This window comes from Podarcis cretensis (assembly GCF_951804945.1).
Source record: "Podarcis cretensis genome assembly, chromosome: 13".
NCBI classification, from domain to species: Eukaryota; Metazoa; Chordata; class Lepidosauria; order Squamata; family Lacertidae; genus Podarcis; species Podarcis cretensis.
Genome location: NC_137182.1, coordinates 37,466,804 through 37,482,651, shown reverse-complemented (window position 1 = coordinate 37,482,651; position 15,848 = coordinate 37,466,804). Strand labels below are relative to the sequence as shown.

At 43.4% G+C, this 15,848-nt stretch overlaps 1 protein-coding gene across 11 annotated transcripts in view; it reads left to right on the top strand.

Annotated features, from left to right (window-relative positions):
• The window catches only part of PPP6R1 (protein phosphatase 6 regulatory subunit 1), a gene marked incomplete at its 3' end in the record, with an annotated part of 49,183 nt that overhangs the window by 8,479 nt on the left and 24,856 nt on the right, over nucleotides 1–15,848 (top strand). For 10 of the 11 annotated variants that reach the window (XM_079949114.1, XM_079949120.1, XM_079949123.1 and 7 more), the window contains exons 2-3: nucleotides 12,613–12,845; nucleotides 14,363–14,549. In XM_079949114.1, the coding sequence (XP_079805240.1) occupies nucleotides 12,619–12,845; nucleotides 14,363–14,549 (414 nt within the window). In that variant the 5' untranslated portion in view covers nucleotides 12,613–12,618. Of the gene's footprint in view, nucleotides 1–11,589; nucleotides 11,656–12,612; nucleotides 12,846–14,362; nucleotides 14,550–15,848 lie in introns of all 11 variants that reach the window. The other variant, XM_079949113.1, reaches the window with a different exon arrangement.

The window sequence follows — 15,848 nt, the reverse complement described above, 5'->3', positions numbered from 1 at the left end:
AAATCTAACCTGGATCTCTCCCCTACTCACCTAGTCATAAATTTAGAATGTGGAATTCAGGTTTTCTGATTATAGAATTTGGCAAGCGTGTTGAGTTTTTATCGGGTTTTTTAAGGCAGTTTGTGGTCTTGGGCCTAGTGCTGTGTACATATTTCAACATGCTTGTGCATGCATGGAGTTTGAGTAAGAGTGTATGGCATAGCTGGACTGAAACGGATAGGGTGTGCTGGGGAGGACACTGTAAAAAAAGCACTGCAGCATTTCAGAGTTCCTGACTGACAATGGCTATACAGTCGTACCTTGGAAGTCAAACAGAATCCGTTCCGGAAGTCCGTTCGACTTCCAATACATTCAGAAACCAAAGCACGGCTTCCGATTGGCTGCAGGAAACTTTCAGGAGTCAATTTGTCAATTTGTTTAGGAGCCAAGGTATTTGAGACGGTAGTAACACGATAAAGCTGGGCATATCTGTCTTGGGTCTCCTGCATGGGTGTTCAATGCAGTCTTTCAAAAACACACTCATCCCCTCTCTCAGCAAGTTTCCCATTGGCTCTGGGTGTCCTCCCCTCTAGGAAAGTCTTAACTATAGCTGCTGGGGGGGGGGGGAGAGAGTTCCTGCTGGGGAGGTTATACCTATCACACTCCAAAGTGTAGGTTCTCTGGAGTTGACAGGCGTTTGTTCATACTGAAGTTCATAAATCAAGACTAGGTAATAGAGTGGGTTTAGGAAGGGTAATGTAAGAATGGGCGGGTGGGGTTCAACCAGGGATTGAGGGTCATTTCTCGGCTAGTGAACGATGATGACTGTGGAAATGATCTGAGGTGTATGAGAGGTGACTGTGCTAGAAGAGAGCAAGAGCTCTTGATCCTAGCAGAGGAAGCACATGGCCTTAAACTCTTTGCCAATAGTGAAACTGGAGGCTTCTGCTATACTGTGACAAGGGTCATGTGTGTTGAAAAATGTTGCCCTGCATACTTTTAACAGGGAGTCCTGCCCAACCTTACTTTTTTGTGAGTATTTAAATTCTGCCTTGTTTGCAAATGCCTCAATAAGGCTAACAAAATAAAAATAAGGCATAATAACAGAAGTGGAAAATTAGAGAAAGGGAGTTCCATAATTTGCTACTGAGAAGGCCTTCTTTCAGTTGCCACATTGTGTGGCATGATTGGGCCAGCTTACTCTTTCATAACAAGCGGAGTTCTGCCTATTTGAAATATTCTTGGTTCTCATAAGTTTTTACTTCCCTCTCAATCCATTAGTAGAGAGTAGTCTCTGCATGCACAGGTTATCCCTTTTGGCTCCTTTAGGCTGAATACTTTCTTTAGTATTTGCCCTTCCTCCCATTTTCCCTGAAGTTCTGGTCAGCATCTCCTGTGTCTTTTAAATCCCAGGCCCAAGCTATAATCCAGGGCCGTGGGATCTCTGGCCCACCAGATGTTGTTGGACAACACCACACACACCCCGCCTGCCCCATCAGCTCCAGGCAGCATGACCAATGATCAGAGATGATGTGAGTGATCTGGAGAACCACGTATTCCCCACTTGTTCTCTAGCCCTGCTATCCATGGTTAGGCATTAGACACTGGCTAAGCCTTGCATTTTGCCCAATTCTGTGTTGTCTTTTTCAATTTCCTAGCACACCTATCTACTGTCCCTATTCATTCTGCGCAAGCCCTAATTCTTGGCATGCTTTAGCGATGATCGTTAACTGCTTGTGACACTGTGGCTGATGCTTGCTTGAGTTTCTGGTGAATTTGAGACCCAACACAAGCCTCTCTTCCACCTCAGCTGAACCCTGATGACTCTGCTTCTATGGTCATTCAAGCTGGCTTTTTAGCCTGCCACTTACAAAGGTTTACAAAGGGCTCATTAAGGAATTGTGACCAGTTGGCCAAGCGTTAGTGGAGTTGTGCAAGTGACCTTGGCTGATCCCGCTAACTGAGGGTGGGGCCAGAAAATCATCTAGGCTGAACTCTGGCGCAATGAGCAAGTTTGAGAATGAGAAAGTAAATAAGTGTCCTGGAAATATTAATGCCATTTTTGTATACATCATAGGGCATGTGCCGGTGCACAAATGAGAAATGCAAGAAATGGTTTTGGAGTATGACGGAAGAAAAAAATTAAGAAATTTGAATCACTGAGCTGTGGATGTGTATATGTGTAGTGTGAGTGTGCTAAATTAAAACCTGTATAACAAATAGTTCCTTGCTGAAAGCCATAATCTTCTTGTTTCCCATCAGTAAAATAGGGCTCTTTGTCTTCTGGTGTTCATATAACCTGATTTTGGTAGTGATTCCTGGCAATTTCAGCCTTTTTATTTTAATAAAGAGGTTTCTAGTCCTAATGGGCAGGGAAGAATTTTGACAACAACCAGGGGATGTTTGGCAGATACTTTATTCCTGTGTGGCTGTGTCCCCTCCCATGGCCTCCAGTCAGATTCCCCCACCCATGCCACTCCTCATACCACTTACTACTGCTCTTCATTTAAAAACAAAATATTAGGTTCAGAATAAAGCATACAAATGGAGCACTGTGAGCTATCTTGGCAAAGAAGTTTTTTGGTTTTTTTTAATTGTGTGTGTAACTTAGTTTTGATTCTAGTAAATAAGTAAATTTTTATTTATACCCCGCCCTCCCCAGCCAAGACCGGGCTAACATCAAATATCAAATACATTAAAACACAATCAAACAATTGATTAGAATACAGCTTAAAAATTAGAATCAGGATAAAAGTAAATGATTGCCCATGAATTACAACCATAGGGGTCGGGAACTTCAAGTATTCATCAGGGCGAGCTATCCATGTTAGTCCCACATGAGCCAATAAAAGGGCCAAAGAGGTAACTTACAGGGTCCCATAGAGGGGGTCAAACTGAGCCCAGACCGAAGGCCAGGCAGAACAACTCCGTCTTGCAGGCCCTGCGGAAAGATGTCCTGCGATAGTGTGTTCAACCAGGCTGGGGCCAAAGCCGAAAAGGCCTTGGCCTGGTTGAGGTCAGTTTAATCTCCTTGAGGCCCGGGACATCCAATATATTATTATCTGCGGACCATACTACTAGTTGGGATAGTTGTGTACCTGGTATGAGCAGTCCTAACAGCAGCAATCACACGCTTCAGGTGGTTGTACTGATGAGAAGAGAACTATAAGGAATGCCCTTGCCCTGCCTTTTAATGATATCGCCTAGTAGCTAAATCTAAACACAGCCTATAATGTGGTGGTTTTGTTTTAAAAAATGGGAAGTTAGAATGTGGGTTTGACAAATCTCATCACTTGGCCCAGGAACCTGTCATGTGGGGTTGGAATCCCCTTTGATAAAACCCTAAGTTTGCTCCCCAATAAGTTGCCTGGAAAATTAGCAGTAGGTTGTTCTTGGCAACCAAATCTTTGGCCAAGTGTCTTTGTTTTGTCTAAAACCTTTGTTTAAAGTATTGCTACCAAATACCACAAAGACCTGTTTGTCAACCGTAATCTACTTATATCGGTACCATACGGGCCTTCTGCCAAACTTGGTGTCAAGAGGCAAGTGAATTTTGTGGAATCACAGCAACCTTCTGGAGAAGAGATGCCACCTTCATTTTTATTAATGGTTTTGTAGTGATTGTAACACATGTTTGCAAGTCATCTTGGAAATTATGCATTGCAAGGTGAAATGTAAAATATTTTAAATAGCCAGTTTTCTCTTACCTTGATATTGGTAAGCTGAATAAGGACAGGGATGAATTATGGACATATAAACATCTTTAAGCAAGTGCCATTATCTGTTTAATTATCATCAGAAGCCCAAAAAAAGCAGGGCTATGAAAATGCCTGTCAAGAATAGTTCCTCCTGTTGAAATCTAGTCCTTAATATTTATCTTTATGAACTCTCTAGCCTGTTACCCTGCAAAAAAAAATATATCACTTGGAACAGGGGCATGAATGTGGAGTGACTGAGCCTTTATTTAGAATCATACAGAGCACAGCTTAGGTATTACTTAACTGAAAAATGCCAGTAGAACAAACAGTGCTTCTGTGCCACTACGGGAGAAGACTTTGTGTCGTAGTTCACTGCATTTTTCTTTGTTGTCAGAACCAAAGTAGAGGGGGGAGGAAATCATTTTTAACCTGTTCCAAGGCACGTCCAAGGATCAAGTTAAAATCGTATTTCTGTTGTTTAACCAAGCTGAAGTTCTGACAGAGCTGCACATATTTGCAGTGGCCACTCAGAATTTTTTTGGGGGGGGGATTTCTGTGGTTTTAATCTGGTAAACTGTGGTACGATATACAAATAATAGTTTATAACTTTCTTATAAATTTGAAAGGGAAAGCTTCTTGATTCAGTATTCTGAATTCTGCAGCTCAGGGGCAGGGAAGCTCTGGCCCTGAGCCACATGCAACTTGCTCATATACCCCACAACAGTTAGGCCTGAAAACAGTCTCTCCCATCAGTTCCAAGGGAAAGCTGTTTTCAAGCCTAATTGCAATATATGTGGGAGTTACCGTACATCTAGGGAGGGAAGGAACAACCCTTCCTGTGTGCTGAGTCCCATTAGCTCCAGTAGGAGGCTGTTTTCAGACCCAAGTACCAAACCAGGAAGTGATCTTCAAACCTTTTTTTCAGGGGGTGGTTTGAGAACGTTGGGTGCCCCCTCCCTATTTTGCATTGGCCCTGCCCATCACTGGCCCCTGGAAGGCTAGCTATGAGGGGGATAGTTCCCTACCACTGCTGTAAAAGGTACACTGTTCCTTATCTTACTGCTGCTGATTTGTTTTATTATACTGATAAGTTAAATAGTATTTTGCAGTCATCATGGTTAAGAGATTTTTATTTAAAAGACCACCATTACTAAAATAAAACAAAATGTCCAGGGTTGTATAAAAAAAGCTTACAGAGACATTAAAAGATAAGGATTGGTTTTTGAAATAAAGCTTTAATAGTCAGCCAAAACAAAACAAATAAAAAAAACCACCACCCCAAAATCTCTTTAGATACAGCTTTGGAATCAACTTGTTCCAGTCCACCAAGAAGATGGCTGTTAGCTTGTTTTAATCTGAAATCTGGTAAAGTTACTGGGATGGCTATCTCAAGAGTTCCATTCCTCTTTTATTGGTCTCTCACAAAAAGGTACAGTTGCTGAATCTAACCTTACATGCCTGACCTGATTTGGTTTCTCAAGGTTTGGCACAGCTACCAAAGGTATAGAGCCAGTTACTCCTTAAGCTTGCAGCACTGTCTGGTTCTTGCTACTCTATTTCTGAGCATGACAAGCTGAAGTGTGTTTCCATACCCTGAGGGTGGGATTGTTTTTCCATTTTTCAGCACGAGCGAATGCAGGATTAAATGGACTGCTTCAGGGAGATTTTAAAACCAGAAAACAAATGCAGAAAAGGACTGAATTGCTTCCCTGTATTGGTTACGAACTTTCAGTGTTTGTGTGTGGAGTGGGGGATAAGCCCTTCCTCCCATCACTTCCCATTATAGTATGTCATAATCTAAACAAGGTAGATAGTGGGTTGGATCCAGACTGCTAGTTGCAGCTGGATCCCATTGAGGTCAGTAGGAACCAAATTACACATGGCTAATTTTTTCACATTGATTCAAACGGGACCTAAGTATGACTTGCTTTAGTTGGGAAACAGCACCATGATAAAGCAGTAGTCAAAGTAAGAGCACAGGTTTACAAGTCCATAATAATGTTGGCCAATACATCGTCTCACATATATTTCAAGCTACTGATTTGCCATGAAATATAAAAAGAATGTTGTTTGCAAGGAAAAGGTATAGGTATATAAGGAGAATTCCTGGACTCCAAGATCCAGGTTTGGAGTAGGTACTTTTTGGTGAAAGAACCCCAGCTGAGATTTAAAATCACAAAATATGCAGCAGCAAAGTAAAGCATGGAAATATAGCCTTTAAAATATGATCTTGTGTGTTCCAAAACTTCCCTTAGACCTTTAAAATATAATCTTGTGTGTTCCAGAACTTCCCTCTTCCCCAGCATAGAAAAAGACCACACATTTGGTAAGTTAAAAATTGTTTACTTACAAATTCTCTAAAGGACAGATTAATGTGCTTCTCCATACAGCATTCAGAAAAATTACACCGACAGTAAAGCTTGATTTCATTCCAAAGTGGTTAAAGTTCCCTAATTATCGGTATAGTAACTCAAGAGTGGTTTGTGAGAGCCATGCGGTCTGAACTGGAACAACCAGCTCAGACCTCATATGCTGAGTTCATCAGTTGGACTGAAGGGGAACAAAGGCTTGATTACCTAGTTCCTCCCAAGGTGAGCTAAGCCTGACAGGCCAGCTTACTCTATGGTCAATCCCTTCATGCATGAATTAGACTTAAGCATGTTGGTTATATAGGGCTGTGCTATCTCTGGTATTGGAAGACATTTCTCTGCTGCCAGTCTTAGTAGATAGTAGTGGGCTGGAAGACATTGCTATGTATCCTTATATATTCCAGCATGGTTCTGAATTCCTTATTGGATTTTGCTTTGTCCTCTCAGCATTCAGCTATGGTTCAGCTTCCTTAACTATGGTTTGTCAAGATGCCTGAATTCAGTAAGAAGCATGGATCATGTACACCTAATTCCTATTCTTAATAGCTGGCTTCTGATATTGGGATTTCTCAGGTGTAATGACTGAATGGCCAAATCATTCCATATGAGTTTTGGATTTACATGGTCCCCTTTTCCCTTCACTACCACCCATCACATGTGTGGGTTCTTTCCCTGACTACTTGGTTCATGCAAACTGTAGCTTGCAAAACATTTCCACTGAATGGGCAAACTATGGTTCACTTTTTCCCTTCAAACCATAAATATGAACCAAGATTTTGTGGTGAGTGGGGAGAATCTGAGCATGTGAGGAGGACAGGATAAAGGAGGCATCTGGCCCCAAGGCTGAGAACTGGTAGCTAAGCTGACTTTGTTTCTACATCTGAACCATCCCAGTGTGAGAAACCAGCTGGTAGGAACAGGGTTTAAGCAGGTCTTCTCCTTGCTTCTGGCGCAATTCAGACATGGTGCCAAATCAGAGTGCATAAGGGGAGGAAGCAGTTTACAATCCTAAGGACGGCCAAGCAGTGGCTTGGTGTTACATGAGAACTGGCTCATTGTTGTCTTTAAAAACACACACACACAACCCCGACTTTTGTACCTGATCAAGTTCTCCTGCAAATAATCCCAACTGTGTCTTCTCCTGCTGGGAATTTTCTGGACAGACCATCCCTTTGTTTTCAGAGGTCCATCTAAGACAGTAATATATTTGGTTAATAAAGACAAATATGCAAGTCTAAGATAACCCAGAAAAGTGCAGATTTTTTCTTAAAGCAAAATCTTTTCTCTGGCAGATTTACTTCTTCTATTCATGCTGCTGCAGAGGTCTTCCTTGCTACACTTGTGTGTGTGTTTAAGAATAATGGAAGAAAACTGCCCCCAATCTTCCAGATTTTTGTTCTCCTTCCCTCATTTTCCACGGCTGAAAGGAAGATGGTAGAACCTCCCCACCAACCTGAACTTCTAAACGTAGGACCTTAAATACTGCTCACAAGTAGCAAAGTCTTTTTCATGCCTTGTTAAACAGGTACTCTGTTAATTGGATTACAAATTGACTGACCTTATTGGAGGAATGGGCTTATAAATGTGCAAGCAGCCAAAGTAAGAGGGGGAAATCATTAAGATGTAAGAATATTTTCAGCCTGGAGATATAAAGGAAGGTAGATTGGAAGGAGCCATGCCATCTTCAATAACATCTTCACAAAACCTATTAGAGGAGGCAGTGCAACATTAGCAGAGCTTGGAGATACCTAGCAAGTTTTCAAAGTCAGTTTGGGTAAAGGTTGGTGGTTCTGTGGGTAGACCCAATTATGCTATACCCTATTACCCTAGTAAAGTGCCAAAAGTGATTCTGCAACAGGTGTCCGGGGGTGGGGAAGTTTTCTCTATCATAATCGCTTGAGACCCGAATTGCATAAAATGTAGCTTAATCTTTCGCTCTTCTGTTAAGCACATGCTTTTAATCTTCTTTCTTGGCTTGGCTCAGAGGAGATTTCTCTTGCAAATCACTAGGGATTTTCCAAAATAGTTAAATCTTTTTTCTTTTTCTTTCTTTTCACAAAGATGTGGGTTTTTGGTTGTTTTTTTACTTTTTCTTCAGTTTTCAAGCAAGTCTGATGAAGAGAGGAATTAAGAGGGCAAATCTCCTGTTTGTTAAATTACAACAAGGCTGACGTACAAGCTGCTTTCCCCTTGTGTTTAGGGGAGCCTCTTTGCCATTTCCCTGAGCGAGTGGAGTCAGGCTGCACCTTCTGGAGCTATTGCATGACAGATAGTGGGAGATTCCCTTTCATTCAAGGCCCTGAGCAATTGCATTAAAGGCGCTTCTCAAACTGCCTGATTAGGCACCGCTGGAGCAAAGAGCTGCTTGGCAACATAAAGAGCACTGTTGAATCAGACCAAAGGCCTCACTTGTTCCAGCCTCCTGGGTGTCATGGTTTGTGTATGTGCATCTCCCCCGCCTTTGATAATAATAAGAAAGAAAATAGCTAATGTATCAAAGCCTGGGGTCCTAAAAACTGGATGCTGGTGCCTAGTTACTGAAAATACTTGCATGTGGTGCGTGTCTCCCACTTCAAGGAAAGAGTTGAGACAGGGCTAGTTTCTTCAAATTCAGTGCTGAATGCCAAGAACTTGAAATGATTCCCCCCTCCATTCTTGCCTTCCACTCTAAACAGGATTGGGAAAATTCCAGGTGCTTACATGTTGGGACAGATGCTTAAAATATGTGGCAGGGCTTGCCCACCCATGCCCTTCACAGCCAGCCTTGCTATATGGACAACAGGCATATAGTTAAGCTGAGGGCTACGCTTCACAACTGCGTATGGCAGTTGTGAGGGGGATGTGCCTGCATTGGTTGGTGCATGTCCCTTAAAATGTTTGACATCAGTGGCCTAATCCAGGGGTCAGCAAGGTTTACCTCACCTGAGCCGGTTCACTCCAGTGGAGATCCCTCTGTGGGCTGCATTGCGCAAGCATATGCGCCTGCGATTTCCGGCGTCTGCGCAGACACGATTTCTGGTGCCGCAGAAGTGAGTTGCCACGCTGCGCCGGTTTAGCGGAGCACATGGGGACTCGCCAAGCAGGCGGCTCGGCTCGGGGGCCTGTTAAACAACCTCCGTGAGCCACTTGTGGCCCATGGGCCTTAGGTTGCTGACCCCTGGCCTAATCCTTTCCTGGTGTCACAGTCCGGTTCACGGGTGATCAAAGTCCCGGTAGGGGACGTCAGGACCGGAGGCAGGATGGCGGGGTGGGAGCAGGAATGGGGGTCCAGAAGCCAGGAGTCAGAGGGTCAGAAAGCCAGGAGTCAAGAAGCCAAGGGTCCGAGGATCAAGAAGCAGGGAGTCACAAAGTCAGGGGTCCAAGGGTCAAGAAGCAAGGCAGGGAATGTGTTGCTGTGGCAAAGAGCCAAAGGGAAAATGCTGACCTTATATATCTTCCTGGCTCTTGCCACCAGGTGCTGTGAGTTACTAATTGGTCTCACCTGTGTGGCCACGCCTTGCCTCTTCAGAACAAACTTAGGAAGGCCCCAGTCCTGCAAAGTCCTATTTGTCACAGGGCCTGGCTCCTGCATGCACACCTGAGCTAAAGGTAGTATTTGTCAAAGAAGGGCTGGGATCTGATAGGTTTGACTAAGAAGTGCTAAAGTTCTGTCAGCTCTAGAACTCTCTTAGCTGCTAAGCTCATAAGCAAGGCAGGGTGGTAACAGTGCTATCCCTTGTGGGGGGTTTGTCCTCTTCAGACACCATGAGAACTAGGAATTTGCTTTTTTGAAGAAGAGAGCTGGAACCAGAGACTGGGTCTTGTTTGAAATGCCACATGCTGTACAGCACTGTGGCTTGAATGTAACTAATAACACAAATGGTGTGGAGCGAACCATGGGGACTGAACTCTGGTTTAGTGGTTGGTGAGTTGGTTTGGGCAACTTAATTGTGTCTTGTGTCTAATATTTATAAAAACATTTCAACTCTCCCAAGTGTTTTTATATTCTGTTGGAGATTGCGTGCATATATGCGCACAATCTTTCTTGGAATTCTGATACAAGGGGTTACATAAATGTGTTAAACTAATAACCAACCTACCTCACATGGTTGTTGCAAGGGTAAATGAGTTGTGGGTAGTTAAGTCAATTCACAGACCTTTTTTGTGACCTCCTTCTGAGCCTAGGTATTGTAAAATAAAGGGCTGAACTTCACAAACCCTGCCTCCACCTTTCTCCTCTCTTTGCCCCCTCCCTCTCCACCCATGTGTGTTGGCAGCTTGTGCTGAACACCAGTCTGAGTTGATCTGAGGACTGCGGTCAGAGCCAGGCTGCCTGTGCTGCTATATTGCAAAAGCCTTGTGTCAAGGTTGCTTGGAAACCGACTGAAAACTTTTGGCCTTTGCAGTTGTGGTGGCAACAGGGTTGAAAAGGGAAGCAGGGCGTCTCCAAGTTACTATTTGTTTCTCTCCGGTTTTTCCCCTCCCTCACTGATGATACAGAGAATCTTTTTGCCGCTTTGGATTGCAGCTGTAGTTAGGGAAACCTGCAAAACATGCATGAGAAACGATGGCACGGAAGATAGTGTCATTTGTGGACTCATGAGATCATTACTGCTGTTCTTGTATGTTAGTTACTTCACAATATGACTACTACCCTTTTGGCTTTTGCTTGTGGTTAGTAATCCATATTTGGCCAAAAGCATGCATTGAAAAGGGGTGGTGAAACCAGCCCATCTGCTTCTTTTCAGTCAGTCTGTCATACTCCCAGTCATCATAGGTTTAAAGCAGAAATTCTCCAACTACAAGACAGGTTGAAGTTCCAGTCAGAGCTAGGATGCTGAGGAGGGAGTGTCTTTCTCCTTATCAGTCAAGACCTTGGTAGATTTGTGGCACCTGAAAATTCCCATGATGGCTGGTTGAGAATGGGTTTCAGAAAGAGTTTCTGCTTTCTTCATAAGACTCCAGAAAGACTCTGAGAGAGCCTGTTACATTTTTCTTCCACTGCCAGCAAGGAGCTAGCTACCCCAATCTACTGATTTCTGCATGTTCACTTGTAGAGCATACCCAAAACAAAAACAGTAAGGAATGCAGCAGATGCAAGAGACCAGTTTGTTATTCCTAATATAAATTCTGACTCAATTAGTCTTCAACAGGAGATTGAAAAAATAAAAGGAATATCTCTTATTTCTTGGAGCTTCCGAGGTGTTAGGCTCTCAGGAGCCACCAACTGGTCAGCTGTAGTTGGAATCAGAAGATCAGTGGCTCTTTTTAGAGCTGGTCCGCTAAGAAATGGCAATAGGCATGAGTTATTTCTTTTTCTTTGGGTCTCCTGGTGAACAGTGAATTGCCTGACATATTTACAGTATTATGCTACTTGCATGAATACATTTGTCACATTCACCTGTAGAAGAGATGATTTCCTGGGGAAGGGAAGTTTGCATAAATTTAGAAGGGGTGTCCAGAAAGCTCATAGTTAAGGAATAGTTAGACTGCTCTGAGTGACCAACACCAGCCACACTCAAGTTCGTCCCCCTTGTTTTGTTATTTTGCCAATTGTTTTCCAGATCACTACCCTTCCCACCAGACTTGGCCTTACTGGACACTTAGCATCTTAGCTGGGAAATGCTCAGGTTACAACTCCCTCTGCATCTGCTATTCCTTTTTTGCTTCTCACTGGCGCGCACACAGCTCCAGCTTAATTTGTGGCCCCAGTGGAGTCCTCTACATTCCTCCATTCCTGTTCGGCTTGCCTTTAATGAATTCTGTTGGATGACTTATCAGCTCTTAGATCTTGGCCGTTTTGCTTTGCCTTCCTCTGAACTCATTTCTATTAGTACAGTACTTATTTCAGCATCTGGTTTTCCTTTTGTAATGTGGTGTGCTAGTTTGATCCAAGTGTTCTCACCCCTAAATTGGGGGTGGCCAACATGGTGCCCCCCAGATGTTCCCAGTATCCTTGGCAATGGACCGTGCTGACTGAGCTGCTAGGAGTTGGACTCCCAAAAGCATGGATGGCACTACTACGCTGACATGCTCAACCTGGCTGAACCTCAGGATGTGCTGGCTCCACCCCAGTCCACCTTCCTCCTTGTTTCTCTTGTATCTAGCACAAGTCAAGTCCACAGCCTTTATCACTGAGCCACCCAGTCTACCTTGTTCTGTTTATACCTGTCCCATTGATTTTCCCATGTCCTTATCCTCTCAGTTATTGCTGTTCCCTTGCTGCGAATAATGGCTGTCTCTGTGCCATTGAGTTTTCAATTGGGAACAGTTTTATGCTAGGCTCTGATCCCCACCTTTTGTGCAAGGTTTGTTTCAAATTAAGAAGGGGCAGTTGCAGGGCCTTTTTTCAGCAGGAACTTGCCGGAACTCAGGTGGGCACCACTGTCATTATAAGAGAAAAAGGGAGGTGTTCATGGTGAGTTCCGGCACCACTTTTTCTAGAAAAATAGTACTGGACAGTTGTATGCATGATTACTTTAGGAGACTTGCACTTGCTAGCTTGTGATGCATGTGCTTATCTCCCATCTCATTGTTGGTTGGTTGGTTTTCAATTGGCCCCTCTGTTCATTTTCCATCCTCCGCAGCAAGCCATGTTCTGGAAGTTTGACCTCCACACGACCTCTCATATTGACACCCTCTTGGAGCGTGGCAACGTGACCCTTTTTGAACTTCTGGATGAAGAGGATGTGCTACAGGAATGCAAGGTGGTCAACCGTAAGCTGGTGGACTTCCTGGTTCAGCCTGAGCACATGGAAGCACTGGTCACCTGCGTGACAGAGGAGCCCCCTGGGGACGTGGATGAAAGAGTACGCTACAAGTAAGTTGTTTTGGAAGGGGGAGCTGGATGAAAATGGAGCTTCTCTTATTTGTTTGTTTGATATGTCCAGAACAAAGAAGAAATATGCCATGTTCATTTTCCTCTCTTGGTTCTTTAGTGGTTCAGCTGCCTATGGGGGCGGGGTGGTAGAAAACTGCATGGTTGCTGCTTTTTAATTTTTTTAAAATGGGGAAAGTCAAGGCATCAGCTTTATTGAGACACCATGCTAAACTATAAATCCAAGTGATATCTGAATTGACAAACCATGATTTGCAGCAAGTTGGGAAACCATGATTGGAAACCATAGTTTCTGCTAACTGTGGTTTGGTGTGAATTGTGAGCATATGGGAAATTGGAACAGAGGAGCAGCTCTGAATGATGGATTGCCTGTACATTCTGAAGCACAAACTATGGTTTGACATTGCGTGGGCATATAATTCCAGGCTTCATAAACCATGGTTTCTTGTGCCAGAAGCAAACATTGGACCTGGGCATTAGCTCTGGCTTGGAGTTCCTGCTTAGCGTTGAGCCACAGTTCCTGTTCTGAACATGTGGGAGAATTCTGTTTTAAAACAAATTGGGCTCTCCGCACTGAAGCTGACCTACAAGGCGACTGGCAAGCGAGGAGTGTGCAGACTGTATGTTTGTTCCTAGATTAATAAACCATTGCTTATAAAGCCTGGAATGTTGCCTCCAAGCTGGCCCAGTACCTTCACTAATAGCTATATAGTTGTTCTATATTTAGACCATCTTGGGAATGAATGAAACCTGGTTGCTGTCAGAAGAAAGCGTTATGCATCAACTGAAAGGAAACTTAATAACTTAAACTTGAAAAGTTCTCTAGTGTATTTGTGCATTAAGCCATAGATGTCTCTGCATCATAAATCATCTAGGGTTGTAGCCAACTAAGTCTTAGAGTAGGAGTTAGGGAGGGAGGGTAGGTAGGCCTGTTGATCTGATAACAAAGCTGTGCATATATTCCATGATTGCTGTACGAGCTCTGAATTTTGATGATGTGTGCAGAATTTGGCAGTTTGAAAACCTGCTTCGATTAAAACAAACATGGAGTAGAATGAAAATAATATTGAAAGTACATGGTCAGTGTCTGCTAAAATTTCAGTAACCAAAGAAGGGAATTGACACCTTTTCAGTGATTGATGGGCCAAAGCCCTATATTCACCCTGGTCCTCTCTCTCTGACTTGAATAAATAGAATACACTGTAAAGTATGTGGAATAAGGAAATCTTCCTGACCTCCTGATGTATTTCATACAGATTGTAAGAACTGGCTTTTCATGGGGCTGAATTTGGGATTATCTTGCTGCAGAACATTATTTTGCCCTAAACTAAAACACAAATATGGTAGGTATCTCTTGTTTTGGAGATACTGATAGATCTTGCCAGGCAGGTGGGCCAGCACAGCCACACAACGTTCTCTCAAAAGGAAGAGGCTGGTGGAGATGATTATGCAGCAGGTCTGGTTGTGTATTTGCTTTTTGAAAAGTCTCTCTCTTATAGGTATCCAAGTGTGTCGTGTGAGATCCTGACATCAGACGTCACCCAGATAAACGACGCATTGGGAGAGGACGAGTCTCTCTTGCGGCGCCTCTACGGCTTCCTGCAGACTGGCGGTATCCTCAACCCGCTGCTGGCTAGCTTCTTCAGCAAGGTCATGGGGATCCTTATCAACCGCAAGACTGATCAGGTATCTTTGCACGTGCTCATCTCAGTTGGGCGCTATGCCAGTTTTAACTCTTCCCTCTTCCATGCTTTTAAAAATTGCTAATACTACTGCCTTAAATTTGTAGTGTGAATTTTTAAATGGTGCTCTAGCAAAAGGCAGCCCTTAAATATTTTGATTAAATGTCCCTGTCCCCTAAATGGCTTCATGTGGCTCAGGGAACTTACTCCTGAGAATGCTCATTAGGTCCTCCCGAACAACTTACAGAAGCCCTGGCAAGTGAGCTCATTAGGAAATACGTGATGAATATTTTCTAACTGCTACATCCTCATGTGGCAACACTTGATGTAGTCCACATGGGGGAGCCTATTGGCTCTCAAGCATTTATTCGGAATCCCTGATGTGCTAAATACTCGCTGTCACCATACAAAAATGCACCCTGAATTAGCATTGATCATGTGAAAATGATGCTGCAAAATAATCTCATGGTGACTTGAAGCATGTCAGAAATAAGTATCAATATTGGGCTTTTCAAGCTAGTGAATTTTGAGGTGTATCTGGTTGATCAGCTTGTGAAATAGGATCCTGGACTGCATGGGCCTTCAGTCTGATTCAGCAGGGCTGCTCCTCTGTTCTTAATAGTTCTGGTATACATTCATTAAAAACCATTTATATACGCTATGCTGCCTTCCTCAGAGAATCTCAGGGTAGCATACATGGTGTGTGTTCCTTTCTGTCTTCATGGCCTTCTCATGATTTATGTTGGGTGAGTTACTATCCCATGGTCACCCACCAAGTTCTGTAGCCAAGCAAGTCTTTTTTTAATCCTTATGATGCCAAAAGTATCTGCTCAGATTGTTTTATTTTTTAAAAATAAACAGACTTGACCTTCCTTTCTCTTTCTGAAGAAACTCAAATTGGCTAACAGTATTTCTGTATTTATTGTTTTTGTATCTTGCTCTTCTTACAAGGAGTTTAAGATTGCACATGTACTTTTTCTCTCTTCCCCGCCCCCCATTTGTCCTCAAAACAACCTTGTAAGTTAAGTCAGGCTGACAGTGAGTGACCCAAGTTCCTCTAGTGAGCTTTACTGCTGAGTGGGAACTTGAACTCCCTCCCCAGTCCTAGTCAGACGCTTTAACTCAGGAACGGCTTAACTCAGGGATAGCTAATAACCATGCCATCCAGCAACACCTGGACTACAACTCTTATCATCTTTGACTGTCTGGCTTTGTTGACTGGGGCTAATAGGAGTTGTGGTCTAACAAAATCTGGAAGGCACCACGTTTCCTACCTCTGCTCTAACCGTTGCACCACAACAGT